General features: G+C 43.7%; 1 protein-coding gene and 1 long non-coding RNA gene across 5 annotated transcripts in view; one reads left to right on the plus strand and one right to left on the minus strand.

Moving 5' to 3' along the window:
- The first annotated feature begins 8439 nt into the window (after positions 1 to 8439).
- The window catches only part of EXOC6 (exocyst complex component 6), a 229178-nt gene continuing 212552 nt past the window's right edge, over positions 8440 to 25065 (plus strand). The window contains exon 1 of one of the 4 annotated variants that reach the window (XM_043596991.1): positions 8440 to 8688. In XM_043596991.1, coding sequence (XP_043452926.1) covers positions 8564 to 8688 — 125 coding nt within the window. In that variant the 5' untranslated portion in view covers positions 8440 to 8563. Of the gene's footprint in view, positions 8689 to 24544; positions 24703 to 25065 lie in introns of those variants that run through there. The other 3 variants (XM_043596992.1, XM_043596993.1, XM_043596994.1) reach the window with 3 other exon arrangements.
- On the minus strand, positions 20837 to 24674 carry LOC122493034. The gene is made up of 2 exons (XR_006299805.1): positions 24579 to 24674; positions 20837 to 22398 (listed from the first exon to the last, which is right to left on the minus strand). It is a non-coding gene; the product is annotated as an uncharacterized LOC122493034 (long non-coding RNA).

A 25065-nucleotide genomic window follows, 5' to 3' on the forward strand; every position in this document is an offset into this window, starting at 1 on the left:
CATCGCTACTAAGTAGCAGGGATAGGATTTGAACCCAGGCAGTCCAACTCCAGCGTCTGTGGTCTGTGCGTGTAACTGGCCACTACACAGAAACCTACTTGATTCTCTTACTTGCCTGCCTCACTGGCCCCACTTTATCACCTGGTGCAGAAGGAAAGCTACATTGTGCACGTAAAGTGAGGCTTGCTCCCCAGGGCTTGCGGGGGGGGGGGGGGGGGGGGGGTGGGGGTGGGGGAGGGGGTCTGTGGGGCCGGTGGGGGCAGGAGCATGTTGTGGGAAATATATTTGTGTTAAATCAGGACAAGTATGAGAATTGTTTATACTAACAGAAATCATAATCACACAATAATCTTATTTCACAATTTACTTCCCCTAATCCCACAGGCAGGTGACTTAAGCCCCGTGTCACAAACCCTCATTCATGAGCTAAGAGAGAGAGAGAGGCCCAGTGCTTGTGGATGAACCAAAAAGTGTGTGCACTTGGGAGTCTCCATGGAACACACTGACCTTGTCTATTCTCTACAGTCCTCCTGGAGACCTTGTTTTCTGAGGGGACCTTGTGTGAATGGCCTAAGCTTTTAGTTGGTCTCGAGGAGCTCACACTGTTTGTCCCTTAACTGAGGGGTAAATTGAGAGAAATCTCAGAAGGAGTGGGGCAGAAGAGGAACCAAACCAAGTGGAAACATTGCTGTTGCTTGAAGGGGATTTGAATCCAAAGTGATAGTTTGGAATCAGTCTGCGTAACGTATCCAATATATGCTGTAGTGCATGTTTTTTTAAAAAAGATTCAAAATAGTTCCTGATATTATGCTCAGTGAATAAGGTTGTTTTACAACTCTTACTTAAATATATTTAATATCACAGAAGACAAGAATCCAGAATACATAAAAAGAAATCAGATTAGGCTTTGTCTTTTGATTAATGTTTTTTTCTTCACCGAACAGGAAAATACTCATTAACAAAAGTTTTGAGAACAATAAAGTAACTGGAGGTTATTAATATGAAAATATTGTCGATTGTTCCTCCCGTAAAAATCTCCCTGGACAACCCACTTCCTGAAAAATGAGTCAGCAAAAGCTCCCAACAAGAGTTGTTCGTGTTTAATACAATTGTTCAGGCCAGTGCTTATTTCTTATCTATAAAGTCCCCTTGTGATTGATGATTCATGTTTCTTTTCAATTATGGACTTTGAATGCAAAGTATTTCATAATGTAAACAAATGGCTTCAGTATTTAAAGCAAAACATTTCCGTTTGTTTAGTACTATTTCCTATTTTATGCCTGAAACCATATTTTTGAGGGAATTGTTTGGTTTCAAAAGAGGGAAAAGAGAATGATTGTTGGGAAGAATATGGGCAAAGGGCCGCCTACCAGATGTGGAAGCAGGGGCTCAGGCAAGGCTCACGGTGGCCCACCCTCTCGTAGCATGGCCTGAAGAAGTTAGTGTCCTGAAGTCTCACTTCTGTTTTTAAAGTTTATTTATTTGTTTTGAGAGAGAGAGCATACACACGTGCACAAGCAGGGTAGGGACAGAGAGAGAGGGAGAGAGAGAATCCCAAATAGGTTCAGCCCCGACGTGGGGCTGGATCTCACCAACTGTGAGATCATGACCTGAGCTGAAATCAAGAGTCAGACGCGAAACCCACTGAGTCACCCAAGAACGCCCTGAATTCTCACTTTAAAGATCCTTGTTTCCGGGTGGGAGAAAAGCGTATCTTTGGGAGCATGATAATAGGCCTTGTAGCATGTCTTTAAATTCTCTATTTTGCTGAAGAGCGCTGAACTAGATGAATGGAGGATAAATGACGCATCGAAAAGTTGCCAGAAATGCTAGAAAAAAGAGAACAAGATATTTAGTGATTTTTCACGACGTTTTGCAATTACCAATATAAACAGTTAAAAACCTGGAAGAGCAAGAGCCAGTTTTAACAGACTATGTGCCAAAAACTGACCACGAGGTGGCGCCATAATCTAGCTCTCTGACCATAGGGCTGAGACTTGACTTGGCCAGGATTCAAATGCTGAAGACTTACATTTGGGAAAAGATCAACAAGGGCGCCCTAAAATTTTTCAATCAAAAGACCCAATCATAACGAACAGAAGAGGTGTAAGTTCAAAATATGCACGTGGTGAAGCTACTTCTACTATAGCAATTAGGTTTATTGAGAACTGAGACATTAGAGATTTTGCCTTCGCTGCCTCTTAACGAAACCCAGATTTGCTTGGAGATAAAGAAAAGGAATAATCACAGTGAATTAAAACAATTAGTCTAGAATGTTCTTGTCAAATTAGAAAATACCAATTTTTGTTTGAAAAATATCAATTTAATCAAGCAGTGGACGCCCTCTCATACTTGTTTTGGCCAGTGTTGTTTCTATCATTCTTAAGCCTTCCAGTCCCTCAGCAGTCATTGAGTCCAGGCCTGCTGTGCGCCCAGCATCATGTGGAATGCTTTGACTATAAAGAGACATAAGGCCCATACCCTGCTTTTGTGTAGCTTGTAGTCCAGTGAGGTAGATAAATATATAACAAAAACAATAATACTAAGGGATCAGAGCTTTGGTAAAGACAACATGCTCAAAAAAGTTATGGGGGAGGGGGCATCTGTGTGGCTCAGTCGGTTAAGCATGTGACTTCAGCTTAGGTCATGATCTCACAGTTTTAGGGTTTAGGCTCCACATTGGGCTCTGTGCTGACAGCGTGGATGGAGCCTTGGGATTCCTTCTCTCCCTCTCTGCCCTTCCTCTACTCTCTCTCTCTCTCTCTCTCAAAAATAAACAAATGAACATTAAAAAAAGTTATGGGGGATAGTAGCAAATCTGTACAACAAGGTGGCAACAAAGTCTCAGAGGTCATAGAAACAGCGGACCCTGACGCTCATCAGGTGCCACACCCTCCTGAGTGCTCTACCTAATAAATGCTTAAGAATCATGTAGCCTTCACAACAGCCATGAGGTGGGGGTTACTATTATCTTCTCTGTGCTACAGACAAGAAAACAGGTGTGGGGAAGGTATTCTAGATAAAAGAGGCAGCATGTATAAAGGTTCAGAGACATCCAAAACCATGGCATGTTCCAGGGAATAGAAACTCAGATAATGGTAATGATATTATAACATTCACAGAAACACCATGGCCCCGAAGATTTTATGAACAGAAAAATGTGCTGAGTTATAGCAGAAATTTAGAACAGATTTTTGAAAACAATTTTATTCTTCAAAGCGCATTAAGAATATAGCTTATTGTGAAAACACCGATCCACTGAAAGACCAAAATGCTTTTTGTAATGAAGTGTTACATCCTGAATTTTGAAGATGATAGAAAAAAATATAGAATGGCCCCGTGGAACCACTATTGGATGCCATAGATATTTCTGGAAAAACTAACTTTCTTATAACAAACCCTATTGCTGTGAGTACCCTAACAATAATAATGCTGCAGTCTTAAAGTTTAACTGAGTATCTTGACAGGCTTTCTAATGTTGAAAAATAATATTAATATAACTAAAACAACGTTTATCTACTTCATTTGAAGAAGGTTTTGTAAGATAAACTCTGTGATAATCATGAATAAATATCTATTCGTTGCCCGTTACTTACAAAGCACTATACTGCTGTGTCAAGATAATTTATTGAACAGATATTTATTGAGCATCTAACTTGTGCTAGCCATGGTGTTAATTGCTGTGGGTATAGTAACAATAGCAGCAAAACAACAATAGGGACCCAATCTCTGCTTACCTCAAAAAGACTGAGGTTTTTTTTTTTCTGAAAAGTTTTTATTCAAAAATAAGTAAAATAGATAATTTTATTCAAAAATAAAGTTAAGAAGACTGAGGTTTTTTTCCAAAACCTTTGTACTCAATAAGTTTTATTTGAATTTTTTTAAATGCTTATTTATTTTTGAGAGAGAGAGAGAGTGTGAGCAGGGGACGGGCAGACACACACACACACACACACACACACACACACACACACAGACACAGAATCCAGGCTCTGAGCAGGCTCCAGGCTCTGAGCCGTCAGCACAGAGCCGATGCGGGGCTTGAACTCACAGACCGTGAGATCATGACCTGAGCCTAAGTCGGATGCTTAACCGACTGAGCCACCCAGGCGCCCCTCAATAAGTTTTATTTGAATAGTAACCTTTTTTTTTTTTTTAAGGTCTCTGGTTCTAGATGGGCTAGGGTTCCTAGTAGACTAACAAGACAGAGACTCAGTTTCAGAGGAAGAAAAAAGCCCACTCAGGGGCCTCAGTCACAGGGCCTGTATCAGCACCACGCAGAACCTGATGATGTGTCTTAAAGATCAGCTTAGGGCAGGATTTTCCGACCTCAGCACTATTGGCATTTTGGGCTGGATAATTGTTTGTTGTGGGGGACGGTGCTGTATACTGTATTAGTAGCACGTCTAGCCACTGATGTCAGTAGCATCCACCTCTAGTTCTGGCATTAAAAGATGCCTCCAGGGGGCACCTGGGTGGCTCAGTTGGTTAAGCCTCCAGCTCCGGCTCAGGTCATGATCTCACTGTTGGTGGGTTCGAGCTCTGCATCGGGCTCTGTGCTGGCAGCTTGGAGCCTAGAGCCTGTTTCGGACTCTGTGTCTCTCTGCTCCTCCCCATTTGCTCTCGCCCTCTCTATCTCTCTCTCAAAAATAAACATTAAAAAAAGAATTCTTTTTTTAAATGTCTCTAGGCATTGCCTTGGGGTTGGGGAGGAACAAGAACCACTGGCCTCTGGCCACTTAAATGTCTCCAGTCGGTGGTCAGGCTTGATCCTAGGAAGTAGTCCAAACAGTTTGAGCCGCAGCTGGGAGGAGGGGTTAAGGGTGGAGACCGGGAACATTCCATTCACACACACCATTCTCTTTTATGGGCATCTTGGAATATAGCTGTTTAAAAATGTTTCCATTTCCTCCTTTTCTTTTCCTTATTTGGTGAATTTGTTGTCAGCACTATGGGATAGGGGAGGTTGTTTTTCTTAACTGTTACTTTCGGGAGGAGATGGTCTCCTGCTCATTCAATCTGTGTGGACTTCCGGCAGGAAATGGCACTCAAGGAAAGTTTTGAATAAAAGGAAGATGCTGGTTAGCCAGTGGAAACAGGAAGTTGTTGCCTGTGTCTTACACAGCTTAGAAGAAAGTAAGAAGCAGAGGGACAATGCACTTAACAGAAGCGGGAGGAGAAGAGAGTGGGGTGGGAGTGGAGGAGGGGCGGGGAGGGCTGAGGAGCAGAGGGCACAGGTTGAAAGACCTTGAATCTCCTGGGGGAGCTGGCTGCGCAGGAAGCAGATGACGGCACTGTGTAGTAGGAATGGGGTCATGCGGTGACAATAAGTCAAAGCTATTGTGATTTATTAATTATGCTGCTGTGTAGTATACTGCTATACTATTACTATTTAAAAAATATTCTCTTTAGAGGAATACAATTTTCTGGGGTGCCTGGGTGGCTTGGTCGGTTGGGCCTCCCACTTTGGCTCAGGCCATGATCTCGAGGTTCATGAGTTCGAGCCCCACGTTGGGCTGGCTCCTGTCAGCACAGAGCCTGCTTCGGACTTCCTCCCCCCACCCCCCTACCCCGCCCCTCCGTGCTCTCTCTCTCGCTCTCTCTCTCTCTCTCTCTCTCTTAAAAATAAATCGAGGGGCGCCTGGGTGGCTTGGTCGGTTAAGCGTCTGACTTCGGCTCAGGTCATGATCTCACGGTCCGTGAGTTCGAGCCCCGCATCGGGCTCTGTGCTGACAGCTCAGAGCCTGGAGCCTGTTTCAGATTCTGTGTCTCCCTCTCTGTCTGATCCTCCCCTGTTCATGCTCTGTCTCTCTCTGTCTCAAAAATAAATAAACGTTAAAAAAAATAAAAAAAAAATAAATCGAAACAATAATGGAATGCAGTTTTCTCACAACGTATAGTAAAAGCATATGCCTACATTGTAAAATCCCCTTGAATAAACAGAGAGAGAAAGAAAGCAAATGTGGCAAAGTTAACAATTGGTGAATCAGGTGAAGGGTATATGGCTGTTTGTTGGGTTCTTTAACTTTCCTGTAAATTTGAAACATAAAAATCTGGGGTAGGTGGGGGGAAGAATCCATGTAGTTTTTAAACTACATGTTACTTAGGGCTGGATGGGTCATCACAGGTATATGTTCATGGGTGTGTGGCATCACCTATGAATTGTTCTCTACAACATAGTACAGGGATGACCGACGTCCTCTTATGACCATGTGATCTGTCACCTAGCTTGTACATATTCTCAGATTCTGATAAATTCAGTATGGAGCTGTCAGAGTTTGGCATAATTTGGACCAGCATTTCCTAACAAGGCAGAGGTAACTCTTAAGCTTGTCACTTTTGCCACCGTTCATTCATACAGGGCAGTGTGTTAAGCGTTACGTGGAACACAGATGTGAATAAAATAGACGCTCTGTTCTGAAATAATCTGATAATTTCGTAGAAATGAAAAACCTTCCACACAAATGACTTTAACACAAGGTGGAAGGTCACTGTTCCGTGTCAGGTCTTGAAGGAGGGCATCACCACTTCCTGCGGGGGGAAATTGTGGGAGGCATATCCCTGTTGCTTCGTTCCATCCTTCGGGGGAGGACCGGCGGGGCAGAGAGGTGAGGCCGAGGTGGGGCTGGAGTGAAGAGGGCTGTGCTGGTTTGCCCCTGCCGAGTGACCGTCATTCAGTAGGGGGAAGACAGCAACCATTTATTGTTGCTCCTGTGTGTGTGGCTCATTGGGGGCACATTTGGCCTCACCCTGGTTTGGGTGGGCGGCTTCACTTCGAGCTGCGGCTGCTGGACGGGAGTATGTGCCTCTCTCTGCAGTTTTGTGAATCCAGTTTTGTGAATGTATGTATCTCTCATCCTCCTTGGGCCGGCGAGCTAGCCAGGGCCTGCGCTCCCAGGTGATGGCAGAGGTGGGTGAGGACAGAGAGAAATACATGAGGCCTCACAAGGCCTGGGCTCAGAGTTCTCACCCCGTGCCTTAGGGCTGGCCGGCGGAAGTCACAGGCTAAGCCCAGAGTCATGGGTCAAGGGGGAACACTGTGCCCTTGGTGAAGTACTGGCAAGGGTCTGGGTGCAGGGAGGAATGAAAAACTGATGCAGTTGATGACATATGCCTTGTGGTTATATAAACACTACATTTTTAGGAGAAAGAACTTTAAATTTTTTACAGAGCAAAACTTAAAAATCTGATAAAAATTTAAAAAAAAAGGTTCATATGGAAGAATGTTGCTAGCCATCCCTTTATTTTACTTTTTTCATGTTTATTTCTTTTTGAGAGCAAGAGCGCGAGTGAGGGAGGGGGAGAGAGGGAGGGAGACAGAGGACATGAAGCAGGCTCTGCACTGACAGCAGAGAGCCCCCCGTTCAGGTCTCGAACTGGCGAGATCGTGACCTGAGCCAAAGTCTGACACTTAACTGAACCACACAGGCACCCCACTAGCCATCCCTTTAAATACCAACTTTCTAGTACTGGGCAAGAAAGCGTGAGGTTAAACTTGGGCTTGAGGAAGATCTAATGAAAATGGTAATGGGAAATAACGTGCCATTTAATTTTTTTTTTTTTAATTTATTAACGTTTATTTATTTTTGAGACAGAGAGAGACAGAGCATGAACGGGGGAGGGTCAGAGAGAGAGGGAGACACAGAATCTGAAACAGGCTCCGGGCTCCGAGCTGTCAGCACAGAGCCCGACGCGGGGCTCGAACTCACGGACCGCGAGATCATGACCTGAGCCGAAGTCGGACGCTCAACCGACTGAGCCACCCAGGCGCCCCACGTGCCATTTAATTTTAGACCATCTTGAGGCTGGCTGTAGGCCACACTTGCCCTTGATATTTTGGGCCTTTATTTTCTGCATTCTTTCTTCCTCTCAGTGACAGCCTGTCCCCTTCCCATCCCGGCATCTTTGCGCTTTCCCCCTCTCCATCAAAACCTATTCTGCGGAAGGGATCTGGCAGACTCGTTCACAGTGATGCATAAGTGACCAACAAGGATTTGAGCTGGGGACGGAAGAAGGAATGGCTCTGTAAACGGACAAACACACAACAGTGACTATGGTGGAGTAGTGGCAGACAGGGGGACCCAAGGAACTAGCCCAGTGACTCCAAAATCATATCCTACAGGAGGTTACATTTTTCCTGGACAAGCTACCTACTTGGGTTTGTTGGCAAGGGTATAATCACAAGAATAAGTAGGAGCATGGCTTGTATTCTGTTTTTAGCATAAATAATTAAAATATGTGCTCTGACAAGTCGATACTATGTAGTAATTTTTTATATGGTTGCAGTCACTATCTTTGAGAAACAAATAAATAAACATAGCAGACGTCAGGCAGGAACTTTCTGAACTGTGTCAAGGTTAATAATAAGTAAAATGTTATAACTAGAGACTGGACAGCAACAGCTGTGCAACATTCTTGGAAGCGAAGATTTTGATAGCATGAAGTCAGACTGTGAGCTCAGCCTTTGCTGCTACTCTGGGTGAACAAGGGAGAACGCTTGTGATAATTACAACAAAACCCACATTGCTTTTTGTAAATTACAACCGTTTTGCACACTCAAAATATGATGTCTGCAGTTGGAAAATCAGGGGCATGTGGAGCAATGTTGGAAGAAGACCCGGATCAGACTTACGAGAATGTCCTGGCTGAGATTCAGTCTTTTGAGCTGCCCATTGAAGCGACTTTAAGGTAGGACTCCTTTGTATTTGTTTCTTCTTTAGTGGTGTTCAGCTGGTGTTATTCACTTCTTTTTATACTTTTCTCCATAACGGAATAAAAAAATAGGTTTTGAAAAAATAGATACAATTCTGTATATACCTAACCTTATCTCTTCTCTTTAGAGAAACTGCAATAAACAACCCACTTTTTTTGGGATTATATTTGTTTCCTGATTCATCACCACAGGGTTTAAAAAATAGAATTTCAAGAGATCAAAAAGGGCGTCATGCCATCTCCAAATACATATCCCATCTTATTTATATGAGATTTCAAAGGTTTTCTCTAAACTATCACTTAGCAAGAAACATTGAGAACAATTAGACATGTCAGTGAAACCAGTTTCTATTCGGGTGGATGTGAGTTTTAGGGAAAAAGAAGTAAACTGTTTATTTTCATTGTTGCTACTCTCGAAGATGTGGTGACCTCTCAGATACGTTTTTCTTTTTTTTAATTTTATTTCCACATACGATTTAAAAACAGCTTCTTTGGTAATATGGGTATTAATTTGCACATTTCCAGAACAGGATTAAAATGAAAGACCATGTATCTTTGTGTTAAAAGAGCAGCTTTTAAAATTTAATTCTTTCTACCTGCCTGCCTGTAACTGACACTTATCAGTGTGGGAATGAAATGGCAACCACTGAATTTGATAGTGACAGTCAATAAATATTTGTTGGCTAATATTTGTTAATTAAATAAAAGGATGGGGGAGGGGTATTGTCTCTTCATCCTCAGAAAGGACCCAGGGCCAAGTTCCTTTGAAATACACAACAGTTTAGGGGCGCCTAGCTGGCTCAGTCGGTTGAGCTTGAGCGTCCGACTTTGGCTCAGGTCATGATCTCGAGCTCTGTGAGTTCGAGCCCCGTGTCGGACTCTGTGCTGACAGCTTGGAGCCTGGAGCCTGCTTTGGATTCTGTGTCTCCTTCTCTCTCTCTGCCCCTCCCCCGCGCATGCTCTGTCTCTGTCTCTGTCTCTGTCTCTGTCTCTCTCTCTCTCTCTGTCAAAAATAAATAAACATTAAAAAAAAAAAAAAGAAATATACTACAGTTTAAATCTGAGTAAATTTCTCCCAAATATTTAAATTTGATTTTGCATTTAAATATATTTTGAATCTCTTCAGAGGGCCTAGGGTAGTGTTGAGGGCATGGGAAGGTATTGCTCTTTATTGGTTGATTCTTGGGTTATCAATATGTAGGTGCAGTTGTAAAATGATTAAACTCCGTTACAATTTTTTCCTTACATTTTCATTTTATCCAAGCATCATGAACATCCCATGAAGAAGGGCAGGTTATTTCTACCCTATTTAATAGGTAGAAGAAACAAGAGCTTTTTTTTTTTTTTTTTTTTTTTAATGTTTATTTTTGAGAGGGGGAGGAGGGGCAGAGAGAGAGGGAGACAGAGATTAGAAGCAGGCAGGCTTTGTGCTGACAGCAGAGAGCCTGATGCGGGCCTCAAACCCACAAACTGAGAGATCATGACTTGAGCCAAAGTCAGGCACTTAACGGACTAAGCCACCAGGTCCCTGGCTCCCCACCCCCCGCCCCGGGCTGTTTTACTAGTGAGAAGCTCAGTAGTTTTCTCTGTGTGGAACAAACTTTATACTGTACCAGTGCCTTCTCGAACTTGTGCATTTGCCTCGTGGCTAGATCAGAAGTCTAAAGGGAAACAAGGTAAAGGGTGAGGGGAGCCTAGACATGTGTTAGTTACTGTGGCCTCTGCTGCCATTGCTGCTTCAGAGCCCTTGGTCACCAACCCCTGACCCTCTTCCCTGGTCTCATAACCCTGGCCAACGCCTCTACATGTCATCCGTCCATGGAACTATCCCTAGTCTTCCTTGATACTGGACCTGACTTCCTGCGTTGGATCTTGGAGCTTTCCTACCCTCTGTTGCTAGGGCAAATATCCCCAGTCTTGTACCTGGTCTTCCTGAAGAAAAAAATCAATGTAGATCTGGTCATCACAACACTCTCCCAGTGTTACCCTCAAGAGAGGAGACAGCGCTGATATTTTCTCCAGGTCTTACCCTGTCACCACCAGAGTGGGCCTGTAGTACTCACTGTTAACCTCACGTCTGGGTTATTGAACAAGCCGGGAGAACACTCTCTTCCAAAGGCTCCAGCTAAAACACCCCAGTGTTATGTGGAGGGTAGACTCAGAGCTCCTAATAAAACTTTATGTGGGACAATATTAACTAAAATTAGTTTTCTTAAATCTTTGCTTTCATAATTATTAGATGAAGACTTCTTAGGCTGACATTCAATGCCTTTCTATACATACCTACGCATGCCATCGATATTCCAGCATCAACTATTCTGTTCCACTGCTCTTACAGAACACATCAGCTTGTGTGGCCAAATATGAGGGTTGGAAAATCAAGACAGGACCTCCATTTTGGCTGAACTAGTTTGTTAACTATTTGACAATGTGTTCTGAGATTTTCTTCCTCTCGTGTTCATGGCTGCTTATTATTATTATTATTATTATTATTATTGTTATTATTAACTCAGCCCTACCTCACGATTCAAATGCTCTTTCTTCTATGAAGCCTCTCCTGATCCCCCAGCCACATGTGAATGCCCATCCTTTGAAGCCCCCAAAGAATCGAGAGCATTTATTCTGACTCACTTGTGTGTGTGTTGTTATTTTATAACCGTTTTCAGGCTACAGATTCCTGAGGGCAGGAATGTATCTTCCTTGTATTTTAGTATCTTCTGCAAAATATTCTACCAGTGGAGTAGCTAGATAAATATTTCTTGAACTGATTTGTATGAGCTTCTGAACTAATGGTGACCTTGTGAAGCAAAAGAAAGGAGGCAATTGAGAGAGAAAGTTACCATTTCAGGGAAAAAGAGGAGGTGGTCCAAGTATTTGAATAGCTACAAGCTCTAAAGGCAGAGACAGTGGAAGGTGCATTTGGTTGGATGCAGACTGGCCAGCTGGGCTGCACGGGCCCGGCTGGGGGTGGGGGGTGGGGGTGGCTGGAGGGGACAGTGAGAGGATGGGGCTGACCATACAGGAGAGAAACATTCTCAAGGAAAGCCTCGCACCTGGGAATTGAGAGTGAGAGAGAGAGAGAGAGAGAGAGAGAGAGAGAGAGACAGAGAGAGACAGAGAGACACACAGAGAGAGAGAAGTTCTAATAGTTCTCCTATTCATTTTTCCTTGTCAGAGATGCAAGGCACTGCTTCAACAAACATTTTCTGTCATAAAATCTTAGCCTCTGTGAGCTCCCTCCCCCTGCCCATTTTGTTTTCCAGGTAGGGAGTCTGAGGTGCCCTGCTTACGGTCAGTGTTCAGATCAGAGCCAGGTGGGACTTCCTTCTCTGACAAGGTGAGCCCCGAGAGCTCAGTGACTGAGGGCTCAGAGATGGTTTCTGCTCATGTCATTGAAGGGAGACTCAACAGCTCTTCTTTCACAGGGTGTGCAAGCTTCCTAGCACTCAGCCCCACACATCATGTGAGAGAATGGGTCTCCTCTCCCCGAGGGGCTGTGGGGAATTGCTGTTGGGGACTGTCAGTGGTCCACAGTCGCTTCTGCCTTGCCCAGCTGCATTCCTCCTCTTCCTGACCTCAGACTTGGCTGCTCCCACAGCAGGCTTCTCTCAGAAAGTCCAGCCTGTCTCTGCCTGACTCCCCCAATGGGACCTTGGGTCTGCTCCTTTGGCCCTCCTTTTTTGTATGTGTGGAAAAGTGGACAAGAATCAGATGATTCTGAGGTCCTGAGTTTGTTTTCATTCTTTATGTAAAAGGGCACAACTGCCTATAGTATTGAGTTTAAAGGAGAGAGAGTTTCAGGGGAGAGCTGAGACCTTACGTGTTTCCATGGTTTGTGTTGTCGGTGAAATATTCGTTAAAGACATCACAGGTAGCTACAACAGTGGAATTTGGGGAATAAAATTCCAGGGTAGAAAAGTAGAATTTGAGATTAGCCATACAGATGGTGAATGAATTTAGGAGAAAAGGAAGAAATGTCAGGAAAGGTCTCCTGCTTGGCTTTGGGTATTCAGATTCCTGGTAGGCTGAAACTCACCAGCAGGTGGGGATCTGGAATTAGTTTTGCTTCCTTAACCCTTTTGTCCTGGGCCACAACTGTTTTCACCATGTTACCCCTGTATGCCAGTTTCCACTGGATTTTCTCATTCTTTTCAGATTTTCTTTCCTTTTTTCTCCCAAATTTTAAAATATTTATTCATTTTTGAGAGAGAGAGCATGAGTGGGGGAGGAGCAGCGAGAGAGAGAGAGAGAGAGAGAGAGAGAGCATGAGTGGGGGAGGAGCAGAGAGAGAGAGAGAGAGAGCAGAACTCAAAGCAGGCTCCAGACTCCGAGCTATCAGTACAGAGCCCCATGTGGGGCTTGAACTTACGAAGTGTGATATCATGACCTGAGCCGAAGTCGGACGCTCAACCGACTGAGCCACCCAGGGGCTCCTGTCTTCAGATTTTCTGACTTTCACTCCAGTCCCTCCATTGGGTATAGATATGTCCAGCTCCTTGCTAGCTCTTCCATCTGGGAGGCGTGCTTGTCCCTGGTAGACTTCAGGGCTGTCTGGAGCCACGTTCCCAGAAACCACTAGGACTAGTCTTATTCAGCATCACGAACGTCCTTTAACAAGGATGGTCAGTAGGTCTCAAGCAGCAAATCAGTTCCAATGCATCAGTAGCAGCTGCCTGAATCTTACGTTGGGGATGATTCTGATAAATTAGTGATGGCCACTATGTGCTTAAGATGGGGCAGCGGCAGTGTTCATAACATTTACCGCATTCACACTACGACTTCCTGCTGCCAGATTTGCCCATTAGACCTGGCCCACCCCATGGGTCCTGACTCCAACTTGGATGTTGCCTGGGCTCATTATGCCTCTCGGGTTCTGCAAGTATGTTGTTAGCCTCTTAGGACAGGTCCTGAAGTCACAGGGTTCACACATCACAGCATGTCTTACTGCTGTAGCTGGATCTGAGAGAAGATAAGGGCAGGTTGAGGGCACTGCAAAGTTAGTAGGAAGTAGAGAAAGGGGACATATCCAAAGAATGGCCTTACAGAGGTCTGGGAAAAATAGGAGGAAAAGGGAATTGTACAAGATGACGTACCAGAAGAAATTTTTGTAATTGTTTTATGATAACATAATTGTTTTACACTTGTATTCACAGACTCTCTCGGGCTCTTTTCCAAAAGCTGACCATGAAGTTTTACCAGCTTAAGAGCAAACAGGATATTGTTATTTCTTTGACTTTAATGTTTTTAGGAATGAAGATAACATGCTTTTAGGAAGGGACAGAAAACATTTTTAAAAAAATCCACCTAATAGTATAAACCGTATACACAATAAAATCTTGGGATGATTTAAAAAAATATAACTTGTTAAATCAGCTGTAGACATTCTGCAATGCTCTTGCTGTTTATATCTTCAGAAATGTGATATTTCTATTAAATCTTATCCCCTTAAGTATAATGATTAACATCAAAGGTGCAGGTTTTATTAGATGTTTGATTTTGGCCTTAGTGTCTGAAACTCTAATAATATAACCCATCTCAAACTCTTATAATATAACCCATCTCAAATGGTTAATATATACAGAGTGCTTAGCACAAGGCCTGCCTAGTACACTGTAAATGCTCAATAAATATTAGCTATTATTATTATGTCTAATTTATACCTGGGATACATATGCCAGTATAATTTAATAAGTGTATAGAATGTTGAAGTAAAAAAGCATTCACAACATATTGAAATTCTGAGCAAGTGGGAAATAAATACTGAGTAATGTAAATTTTATTTTGGTTGTTTAACATCCAGAGAAGAGAGGTATCCTCTTTTCAAAACTATATTTGCTAATGCTTATATTTCATACTAATGTAATATCATCACCACATTTAATTTCTGATGAGAGTGACATAATATGCTACATGTTGTGGATAAAACATGGAGTCCAGAGAAACTGTCCAGAAATAAATGTGGGCCTAATTGTGACTGAGGCCTGCTGTGTCTGCAGCATCTCAGGAAAGCCTGGGGTCCCGATGACTGTGGGCTGTGTAGTTGCCAAATTTCTGCTGGACATTTAAATGATAGCATTAGCTATTTTATCTTCAGTGCAACACTAGAGAAAAGCTAAAAAACATTTTGTACCTGGGAACCAAGTATTCTAACCAGGGGGACAGTTTGTTTATCTACTGGTGAAGTGAATGGGCTCTGGAGCCAGAAGGCTGAGGTTCGAATTTTGCGTCTATAATTACTAAGAGAGCTAACTGAAATGATTACATGAATTAGGCATGAAATGTACATATGTATGTATGTGTATGTATGTATTTAAAGTTTATTTGTTTTGAGGGTGGGGATGCGCGCGCGCACACACACACACACACACACACACACACACACACCTGTGAGCTGGGGAAAGGCAGAGGGAGGGAGAGAGAATCTTAAGCAGGCTCTGGGCTGACATCCACACAGGACTCGATCTCAGGAACTATGAGATCATGACCTGAGCCAAAATCAAGAGAAGGCTGCTTTCAGGGAGCCTGGGTGGCTCAGTCGGTTAAGCGGCCGACTTTGGCTCAGGTCATGATCTCACTCTTCGTGAGTTCGAGCCTTGCATCAGGCTCTGTGCTGACAGCTCAAAGCCTGGAGCCTGCTTCGGATTCTGTGTCTCCCTCTCTCTCTCTGCCCTTTCCCCACTCACACTCTGTCTCTCTCTCTCAAAAATAAAATAAAAACATAAAAAAAAATTTTTAAAAAGAGTAGGCTGCTTAACTCCCTGAGCCACCCAGGTGCCCCAGGCATGAAATGTATTTAATGTAATGCCTCCTACATAGTAAAGCACACTCACTTATTTGTTCATTCACTCAGTAAATAAATGTTTATGGAGTGTCTACAACGCAGCAGGCAATGGTCTAGGATGGTCGGTGGTCTTGCTATTGATATAGCAAGATGAAGACCTGGACATTCCTGCTCACAGGGACTTGTATTTTAGTGAAGGAAGCTAGAAATAAGCAAATAAAAAAGTAGTATTGGCACCACTCCCCAGGGCCACCCCCTCAGATGTGGCTGGAGCTTGAGGCAACTCAGGCTGGAGACACAGAAGACCCCGGACCCAGAGCAGCTTGGAGGCTCTACAAGTCTGCCATAAAGAAAAAGGGTCTCCAATAAAACTATATTGCAAAAACTGGGGAAGAAACAGAATAGAAAGAGCAAAAAAAGTAGAAGAGGCAGAGCCTGAAGAATTTGTGGTGGGAAAAGTACTGGACCAACGTGTAGTGAATCGAAGGTAGAGTATTTCCTGAAGTGGAAGGGATTTACAGATGCTGACAACACTTGGGAACCTGAAGAAACTTAGACTGGCCAGAGTTAACTGAAGCATTTCTTTTTTAAAAATAAATTTTAAAAAGTGTTTATGTATTTTGAGAGCGAGAGCGAGCGAGCGGGGGAGGGGCAGAGGGAGAGGGAGAGAGAGAATCCCAAACAGGCTCTGTGCTGTCAGTGCAGAGCTCCATGTGGGGCTTGATCCCATGAACTGGGAGATCATGACCTGAGCCGGAATCAGGAGTTGGACGCTTACCCGACAGAGCCACCCAGGCACCCCAGATGCAGTATTTCTTAATTCTCAAAAAACAAGTAAAGAAAAAGATGGTATAAATAGAAAATCTTTACCTGACAGTGACTCTGATGATAGCAAGTCAAAGAAGAAAAGAAATTCTGCTGCTGAACCAAGAGGCTTTGCCAGAGGGCTTGATCCTGAATGAAAAATTGGTGCCACAGACAGCAGTGGGGAATTCGTGTTTCTCATGAAATGGAAAGATTCAGAAGAGGCAGAGCTGGTGCTGGCAAAAGAGGCAAATATGAAATGTCCTCAAATTGTACGTGTTTTTTATGCAGAGAGACTAACTAGGCATTTGAGTCCGGGAGATGCAGCTCAGTAATTGTTTGTGTTGGTATATATATGGCGTCTGGGTCTTGGGTTTTTGATTTATTAGTGTGAAGAAATAACATTCTAGTGAAAATCAATTTTGCTATGTTCGTTTTGAAGTAGGATGGGGGGGGTGTTGGCGTTCTTTGCCTCTCTAGCATTGGTTACTTGGAACAAATAAAAGCTTTCTGTAGTTGCTTCCTATATCAGAAAAGAATATTTGAGATCATGGCGTATTATTCTCCAGCATTAGAGAACACCTGTTCTAAATGTTGGGGGTTGTCTTCATAGTTGTTACTTGGTCAGAATTTGTGTTTAACTCCTATATGCCTAAGGACCATTCTGGGGTTTTTTTTGTTTTTTTTGGATGTGTTTGTGTACTTAAAATACATTTATAAATGGTTTTCTTTCTTTTTTTTTTAACACTCACCCAAACAAAAACAGCATTTTGTAACTATGGATAAGACCACGTTTCTGGGATGCCATTATTTTCAGCAACCTAAGAAATAAATCACTTGAATTGGAATTTTTCCTGACGCCTTAACCTTTCAAATTTTTTAATCGGACAATTTAAACATAGTGTAAACAATTTAAATTGGACAATGTAAAAACAACTATATTAGCATCCATACCCATATCTACAGTCATATAAATACAAGTTTATTTGCAAGAATCCCTGAAAGGAAAATTTCATCACTATCAACAACCTCCCCACCCAAATGAGAAAACTAGACAAGTCCTGGTGTGTTTTAGTTAGGTAAGTGAAACTTAGTTAAATGGACATCTAGAGTTTCCTTCTAGTGAACAATTCCTTTTCAAAAAATTGAAATCCCGGTGCTATATGGGCCAAAAGGTCATGATTCATGGAATGTTCAAGACTTCATTCGTGGAAGCCTAATCACAATCACGTGGTTAGAGATGTTGGCAGTTTAGCACCTACTGGAATAAATGGGGGGACAAACCTCTGTAATCTAACTTCTTCATGTGTTTTCTTTATCCCAACTCATTCCTTACACGGAGGCTCAATCTTCTCTGTATTTTGAGTTACTGGTTCAGCTGAAACCAGGAGAAACAATAACTTTGTAGCTGGAATGTTATCCGGCCTTATAATGTTTACTTTATTGTAAATACTGGTAAACAGTGGTCAATCAATAGTTTTATATTTAAAAAAAAAAGTGGTATTAAAGTGCTCTGATGAATAACAAAACAGGGTGAGGCATAGGGAGGTCCAGGGATGATATTTTGCAGAGAATGGCCAAGGCGTAAATGTCAGCTGTCATCGTCATCATTAGTACTATTTCATTACGTGACATTTGTTAAATTTCCAAATCCATTTTGCCGACAGAAGAACAATAGGACAAGTGAGAGGAGAGGGAGAAAGGGCAAAAGGAATAAAGAAAAGCTAAGTGGGACAAGAGTGAGGAATAGAGAATGCATGGAACAGGATGATGAACAGCAAAACCAACAGTGAGGAGATGGAAGGAAAGAGAAGAGAAAACAGTTGATGTTATAAGCTGGAGGTTGGAGGGAAGAGGAAGGAAAAGCTAGAATGGAACTCAGAGAAAATAATATTGTTCTTTAGTTGCCTGATTATGGACTCAAAAATGTTTAGCTTTGGGATGAGCAAGCTAATGGAGCTTTCAGGACATTGGTCTGAAAGGAGGACTGGTGACATCATTTGCCAGACCCAATGCAAAATTAAAAAGAAGGCCCCTTTTTTCAAAAATTATTAAGAATTACAAGATGGTGATGGCAGAGCATTAATCCAAGAACAACTGCACAGGTCACATACCGACAGAGCAGCCCTAAGAGCCTAGCACAGATCCTGGCGCTCAGAAAGCATTCAGTAAAAACAGCTGTTGAATGAACAGAACCTGGGGCTAATTACTTTTGAGCTTCTCTGAGGACTGGCCCATATTTCAGAAAAACTGACTTTATTTGGCTCCAATTTCAAATTTCCTTCTATTGTTCTCCACCATGGGATCCAGATCTTTACGGAACAACGGATTCCTGGACCTGATTTTGTATTAGGAATCCTCTGGGGCCTGGCTGGGCTCAATTCACATCCTCTTGCACTTACAGAATGTGGCCACTGGAGGCCACTGCGCCAACAAGACAGAAGTTGAAGGACTGCAGCTGTAAGAGCAGCTAAGAGGCACTAATAAGGGGTGCGTTATTAGAGCCAAAGTATAAAGAACTGCCTCTACTTACCTCGATACAGTTCTACAATTATGTAATGACGGCTCTTACACTCCCTAAGAAGCATTGGAATGATACAAGCACAGTCTTGAGAAGATGAAGATCAGGGAGTCAACTCTAGGGTTCCCAGGAATGCAGAGGGGAATCTTTCTGTAGAGATGTACCTACCTCATGAAACATGGTTTCACAACAGTAAGCTTAACACCAGAAGTATCTGCATGTGATTCATTCATTTAACAACTATTCACTGGGCTGGACGGTCAACAATACAGAATTGTGCCTGTGCTTGGAAGTGGAGGCTGACTCAGCAATTTGTTTACCATCACAATATGTACTTCAAAGGATGAGCACGGCCTCCCCGGACAGCAAAGAGGCACTTGACTTCTCTGAGATTTGGAGGGCTCACTGAAGTCGATCTGGAACCACGAGTCTAACCCAAGGACATGGTCCTGTTTCCTCCCCTACGACAGGAAACAAAGTTCAGGCAGTTTCTATCCATCAAGCATTTAAAAAATGAAGTTCAGTTTCAGAAAGCCCTGATATAAAACTAGGATATTTTATTAATGATTAGAAAAAAGAACATTTAGGGGCGTCTGGGTGGCTCAGTAGGCTAAGTGTCCGACTTTGGCTCAGGTCATGATCTCATGGTTTTGTGGGTTTGAGCCCCACATCAGGCTCTGTGCTGACAGCTCAGAGCCTGGAGCCTGCTTCGGATTCTGTGTCTCCCTCTCTCTCTCTGTTCGTCCCCTGCTCTCAGTCTGTCTCTCACTCTCTCAAAAATAAAGATTAAAAAAAAAAAGAAGAACATTTATATGTCTGGTTTTTATATGTATTTTATCAAAGAGGAAGCTAAATTCTGGGCTTCCTGGTTTAAAAATAAATGTCTGGGGGCACCTGGGTGGCTCAGTTGGTTAAGCCTCTGACTTTGGCTCAGGTCATGATCTCGTGGCTGGTGAGTTTGAGCCCTGCATTGGGCTCTCTGTTGTCATCACAAAGCCCATTTTGGATCCTCTCTCCTTCTCTTTCTTCCTCTCTGTCACTAGCTCTCTCTCCTCTCTCTCTCTCTCTCTCTCGAAAATAAATAAGCATTAAAAAAATGTCTGATAGTTCTGGTCTCTAATGCTAAGGTTGACCAAACCCTGGGCTTTTAATTCCCACACCACTTGGTGAGGTAGGAGCTGTTATTGTCCCTAATTCACCCTTGAAGAAACTGAGGCTTAGACAAGTTCACTGGCTGTCTGGAGGCCCAACATCTAGTAAAAGATGAGTTGGAATTTGAACCCAAGTAGTTAAATGCCAGACCAAGGCAGCTGCATTCTACAGCCTCTTTCTGAGGGAGGGGCTTTGGAAGATTGGTTATGAGTCTGCAGACAAGTGGCTCAAAGTCTAAGTCATTAATGACTGAATGTTTATTTACAGGTTAAATCCTTAGCCTTTGCTGGTTAGTTTCCTACTGGACACAGAGTGCATCTCCTGTCCTGCCAGTCTTCCTAGTTTACCTTTTCCTTCCTAGGAGTCCTGAAGAGAGATTTTGAGTGGATCTCTGGAAGTTAATATCCACTGACTGAACAATAACCCAATCTGCCTGTGTGTGCCTCCAACCTGCTCAGACCAGACTGGGTAAATCATCTATCCCATGGGTAAAACAACATTGGAACAGGTTTCTTGACTGACTTTTTTTTTTTTTTTTTTTTTTTTTAATGGGAGAAACAGGAACTGGTTGACAGCTCCACCTTCTTCAGCTTACTAGCTGTGTGGCCTTGGACAAGTGACTTAATTTCTATAAGTCTGTTTCCTCATATTAAGGAACTGGAGATAGTGGAGATAGTGCAAAGTACCCCATAGGATTAAATTAGATTTCCGTAAAATTAGTACTAATTAAATACCCAGTTAAATTACTCATTAAGTTAGTTAAATAGTACTAAATTAGTACTAATTAAATACCCAGTTAAATTACTCATTAAGTTAGTAAAGATTAAATTAGATGATATAATGGGCTTAGCGAACAGTGCTCAATATATAGCTACTATGGTTTTTATTTTGGTCTTTTAGAAATGTATCACTTAGAATAGAATTATAATAGGCTTTTTTTTTGCACATTTATACATTTGTTATATCTATGTCTAAAATTTGAATTTACATAGTTATTTAGAACATTTAGCTTTAAGTTCTTAGCAAAAAATTTCAGGTGCTAACGGAAATGTCAGCAGTCACAAAGGGAACCAGCAAAAGCTGCTTCGGAAGGAGAAGTGGTAATAAGGACTTCCTTCTGTCTTGACTTGACTTGAGGGGAAGATGCCGCTGCTTATGTTGAAGTAATCTCTATGGGCAGGTGTTGAAATAGGCCTGGAGTGAGGAGAAGCAAAGCAGGACTGGCTTCTCAGAACAGGGTCTGGGTCTGGGTAGATGGTGTCAGGATTGGTGAAGAGAAGGGGAAAAAGTCTTGGCTAATGAATGCTCAGGAAAGGAACGCTCCATTAGGAGACAGCTGCCAAATAAGAGGGTGGCCTATACCACTTGCCCTGCTCTCTTCGCCTTGCTTTACTCTTCAGAACAATGAATTCTGCACATCGACTGAGCTAAGAGAGTCTGCCATTTCCTGCAGGGAGAAATGGCTTTCCATTCTCTTTGTAGGAGGATACAAATGTTGTCTTCATTTCATATGTTTTGGTTTCAGGTTCAATTTTCAAAAGGTTTATTTTCCCTTCTCAAGAGCTGAACCTGAAATTCAGATGTACTAACACCAGATGGTGGTTGTTGATACTTGGAGACACAGTCAGCTAAGAAAAAGATTCAGTTTTTTAGAACTCAATAAAAACAATGGCATGAAGGGCCCAAACAGTGGGGTCTAGGTACAGGGACTTGGCTTGACTCACAGATAAAATTTTAAATAACCAGAGGAATGGATTAAGTTTATATCCTCTGACAAAAGTCCATAAATATTGTTTCTTGCATTGAGGCTCTTGATAAAAGTGGGCATCATGGAATTTGAGGTACACATTTGCTGTTAATACTAGAGATTTCTATTAAGACAACTGAATACAACTATATAAAATGCTGTATTTAATGCCAGTATATAAACAGTAAGTTTGAAAAAACTTATTACGATTTGCTATTATTCTAATTCCAAATTGTTACCAATCACAGATTAATCAAATTCTTGCCTTATGCTCAGAACTGTTTGGAATGCTCCTTTCTAACTCATCCTGAATTCTTTCCAGTGGCTTCTGATCTTCAGCATTGTCTGGTTTCAAAACCCCTTTCTCTCAGCCACATGCAGAACTCCAAGGGGGAACTATACAAAATTGCAAAATTAAAAAAAAAAGTCATCTCTGAACGTCAGGTCTTTAACATAGTGTGACAGTGCTGGTGGCCTCAGGAAGACTTTTTTTTTCCTTTGGCATATTTTTACATCTTGAGAAAGTGTGATTTCCCAGAGAAGATCTGGATTCTTCTGTACCATTGAGACAGTGGAAATAGGCTTCTGATGGGGTTTCTTGGCAGAATGGGCAGTTGGATGTAGCAGAGCTTCCTTGATCTTCTAAGCCAGTGTGTACTCAGATCAGTCACATGTTGATTCCTTGGGGACCAAGTGTACAAAAACAAACAAAACTCACAGATGTATGAAAAGGAACTAATCAAAACAAGTGCACACTAGTAAAACAGTTGGTAGTGGAGTGGACAAGTGTGTGCTAAATTGAATCTAGAGTTAGCAGAGAAGGTTGTGATTAGATGGGGGAATCTTTATGAAGGAGATACATTTGAGTTGCTTTTCGGGAAGGACAGAAATTTCAGATTAATGGAAAAGAGAGCATTTATGTATGATAGTAATGTTTATAGGGCACTTACTGTATGTGGCAGGCAAAATAATGGCTCCCCCAAAAGGTTCACATCCTCATCCCTGGAACCTGTAAATATGTTGTACTTGACAAAAGGGGTTGTTGCAAATGTGATTAAGGTTAAGACCTTAAGATAGAAGATTATCCAGACTTATATGGTTGGGTCCAAACTAATCACAGGGGTCATTAAGAGCACCGAATCTTTGATGGCCTATGTCAGAGTCAGAGAGAGAGATGTGACTACAGAAGAACGAAGAATGGTCAGAGAGATGCGGTGTTGCTGGCTTTAAAGAATGAGGAAGGGGGTCATGAGCTAAGAATTCTGGGTGGCCTCTTTAAGCTGATAAAGGTAAGGAAATGAATTCCCCGGAAAGGAACCAGTCATGGTGACACCTTGACTTTAGCCCAGTGAGACCCCTCTTGGACTTCTATAGAACTGTAAGATAATACATCTGAATGTTTTAAGCTACTAAGTTTGTGGTAATTTGTTACAGCAACATTAGAAAACTAATATGAGAAAGTGAGATGAGGTAGACCCTACAGTTGTGGTCACTTACAGATGCAGAAACTGAAAAAGATAACTAGGTTCCTGCTCAGTGTCACCCAGCTGTGAAGTGAAGGAGCAGGGAATTAAATTGAGGACCCCTGTGCTCAGAGCCCATGCAATACCACCGCCCAGGAATTTTGTGGGAAGGAGGATGGAGGTAAGCTTCTAGTAAAAACTCACTGAAGGGAGTGAGTTACACAGCTGGATAGGAAAGAGCATGGTTCACTCAAAGGGAAGTTCAGTGGGGCGCCTGGCTGGCTCAGCTGGTTGAGCCTGGACTTCTGCTCAGGTCATGATCTCAGTTTGTGAGTTCGAGGACTGCATCAGGCTCCGTGCTGGCAGCTCGGAGCCTCGAGCTTCCTTGGATTCTGTGTCTCCTCTCTCTGCCCCTCCCCCGCTCATGCTCTGTCTCTCAAAAATAAATAAATGTAAGGAAAGGGCGGGGGGCGGGTGGTGGTGGAGTTCAGAGCCTTGGATTAATGGCGACTGGAAAATAGTTGTCCCTTGGGGCTAGGTTTGCATTCCTTGATTATCTTCCTCAGTCGCTGCTTTGGTCATGACAAACTGGTTTACTCAGAGTCCCACAACAAGTCATTATGCAGGACTCTCCTACATTAGTACTTTGCGAAGCCACGCCGCACTTTCCCATCTCTCTGATGCCTGCTCCTCTCAAGAGTTTCCACCCCTCCTCATCCTAGCTACAGCAACTGGAAGGCACTTGGGTTCAAGGATTCGAAGGGCCTAGGCATGAAGTCACACGTTGCTCTGAGCCTCTCTTGTATCCTTGCCATGAAGGGTCAAGACTGGCCACCGTGAACTTCCCGCAGGCAGAGATGTGAACGCACCCAGAACAGTAGTCATGGGATTTTCTTGGCACATTCCTAAAATAAATCTTACTCCCACACACAATTTTTATTGAGTGCACATTTTCTTTTCTCTGACTCTCCACCACACAGAGTACATCAGGCCTCCTCGTTAAATGTTCCCGTAGTTTTTATTACAGATCGAGGGTGGTTATTTCACGGTCGATCTGCTTCATTATTCAGGTATTTCCAGCGCGTAGCAGAGGGTGTGGCACACAGAATACAAGAATGTACGGGAAAGCCAGGTCTGTCACTAGATAGCAACTAGGGGCAAGTAGCTGGGGAGAGCGGAAGGCGACGCGTCTTCACTCCTCGCCTGGGCGGGCAGCACCTTGCGCTCGGACAGGTGCTGGCGCTGAGCCCGGGAGTCGGTCGCGTGCCCGCCTGCTGCCTCCCACGCACTCGGCGCGCCCCCGTGCCATCTCCCCGCTCGCCACGCCCCCTTCCCCACCCCCTTGCGCGCGCGCCTCAGGGCGCTCGCCCCCGCCGTCTGCGCGGCGCCGCGCCTCACCGGCTCCTCAGCTTCCAGCCAAGATGGCGGAGAATGGCGAGGGTCTGGGCACCGTCCCGGAGCACGAGCGGATCTTGCAGGAGATCGAGAGCACCGACACCGCCTGCGTGGGGCCCACCCTTCGGTAAAGCTCTCATTCCCGCAGGACCTCGCGCTGCCGCTGCTGGCGGCTCATGAGGAGCCGGGCGGGGCGCCAGCCACCGGCCGCGCGCTGGGCGTCCCGACAGGTGGTGCGCGCAGAGGCGGGCGGGGGCGCTCCAGGGCGGCGGGCCGAGCCCTGGGCCCGGCCCGTGCGGGGAGGGGCCGAACGGACGGCTGCACCTGTCGGCCAGGCCCGCCTCAGCTGCAGGAGCTGTCACCACTCAGCCGGTGGGTGTGGCCACCGCGGCGCCTCTGACCGCGGGATCCGCGGCGCCGCCCGGCCCTGGCCTGGGGTCTGGAGGACGCGCCTTGGGCCTCCCGGGCTCCCGGCGGGGCTGCAGGCGGC

The sequence above is a fragment of the Prionailurus bengalensis genome, chromosome D2 (assembly GCF_016509475.1).
Source record: "Prionailurus bengalensis isolate Pbe53 chromosome D2, Fcat_Pben_1.1_paternal_pri, whole genome shotgun sequence".
NCBI lineage: Eukaryota > Metazoa > Chordata > Mammalia > Carnivora > Felidae > Prionailurus > Prionailurus bengalensis.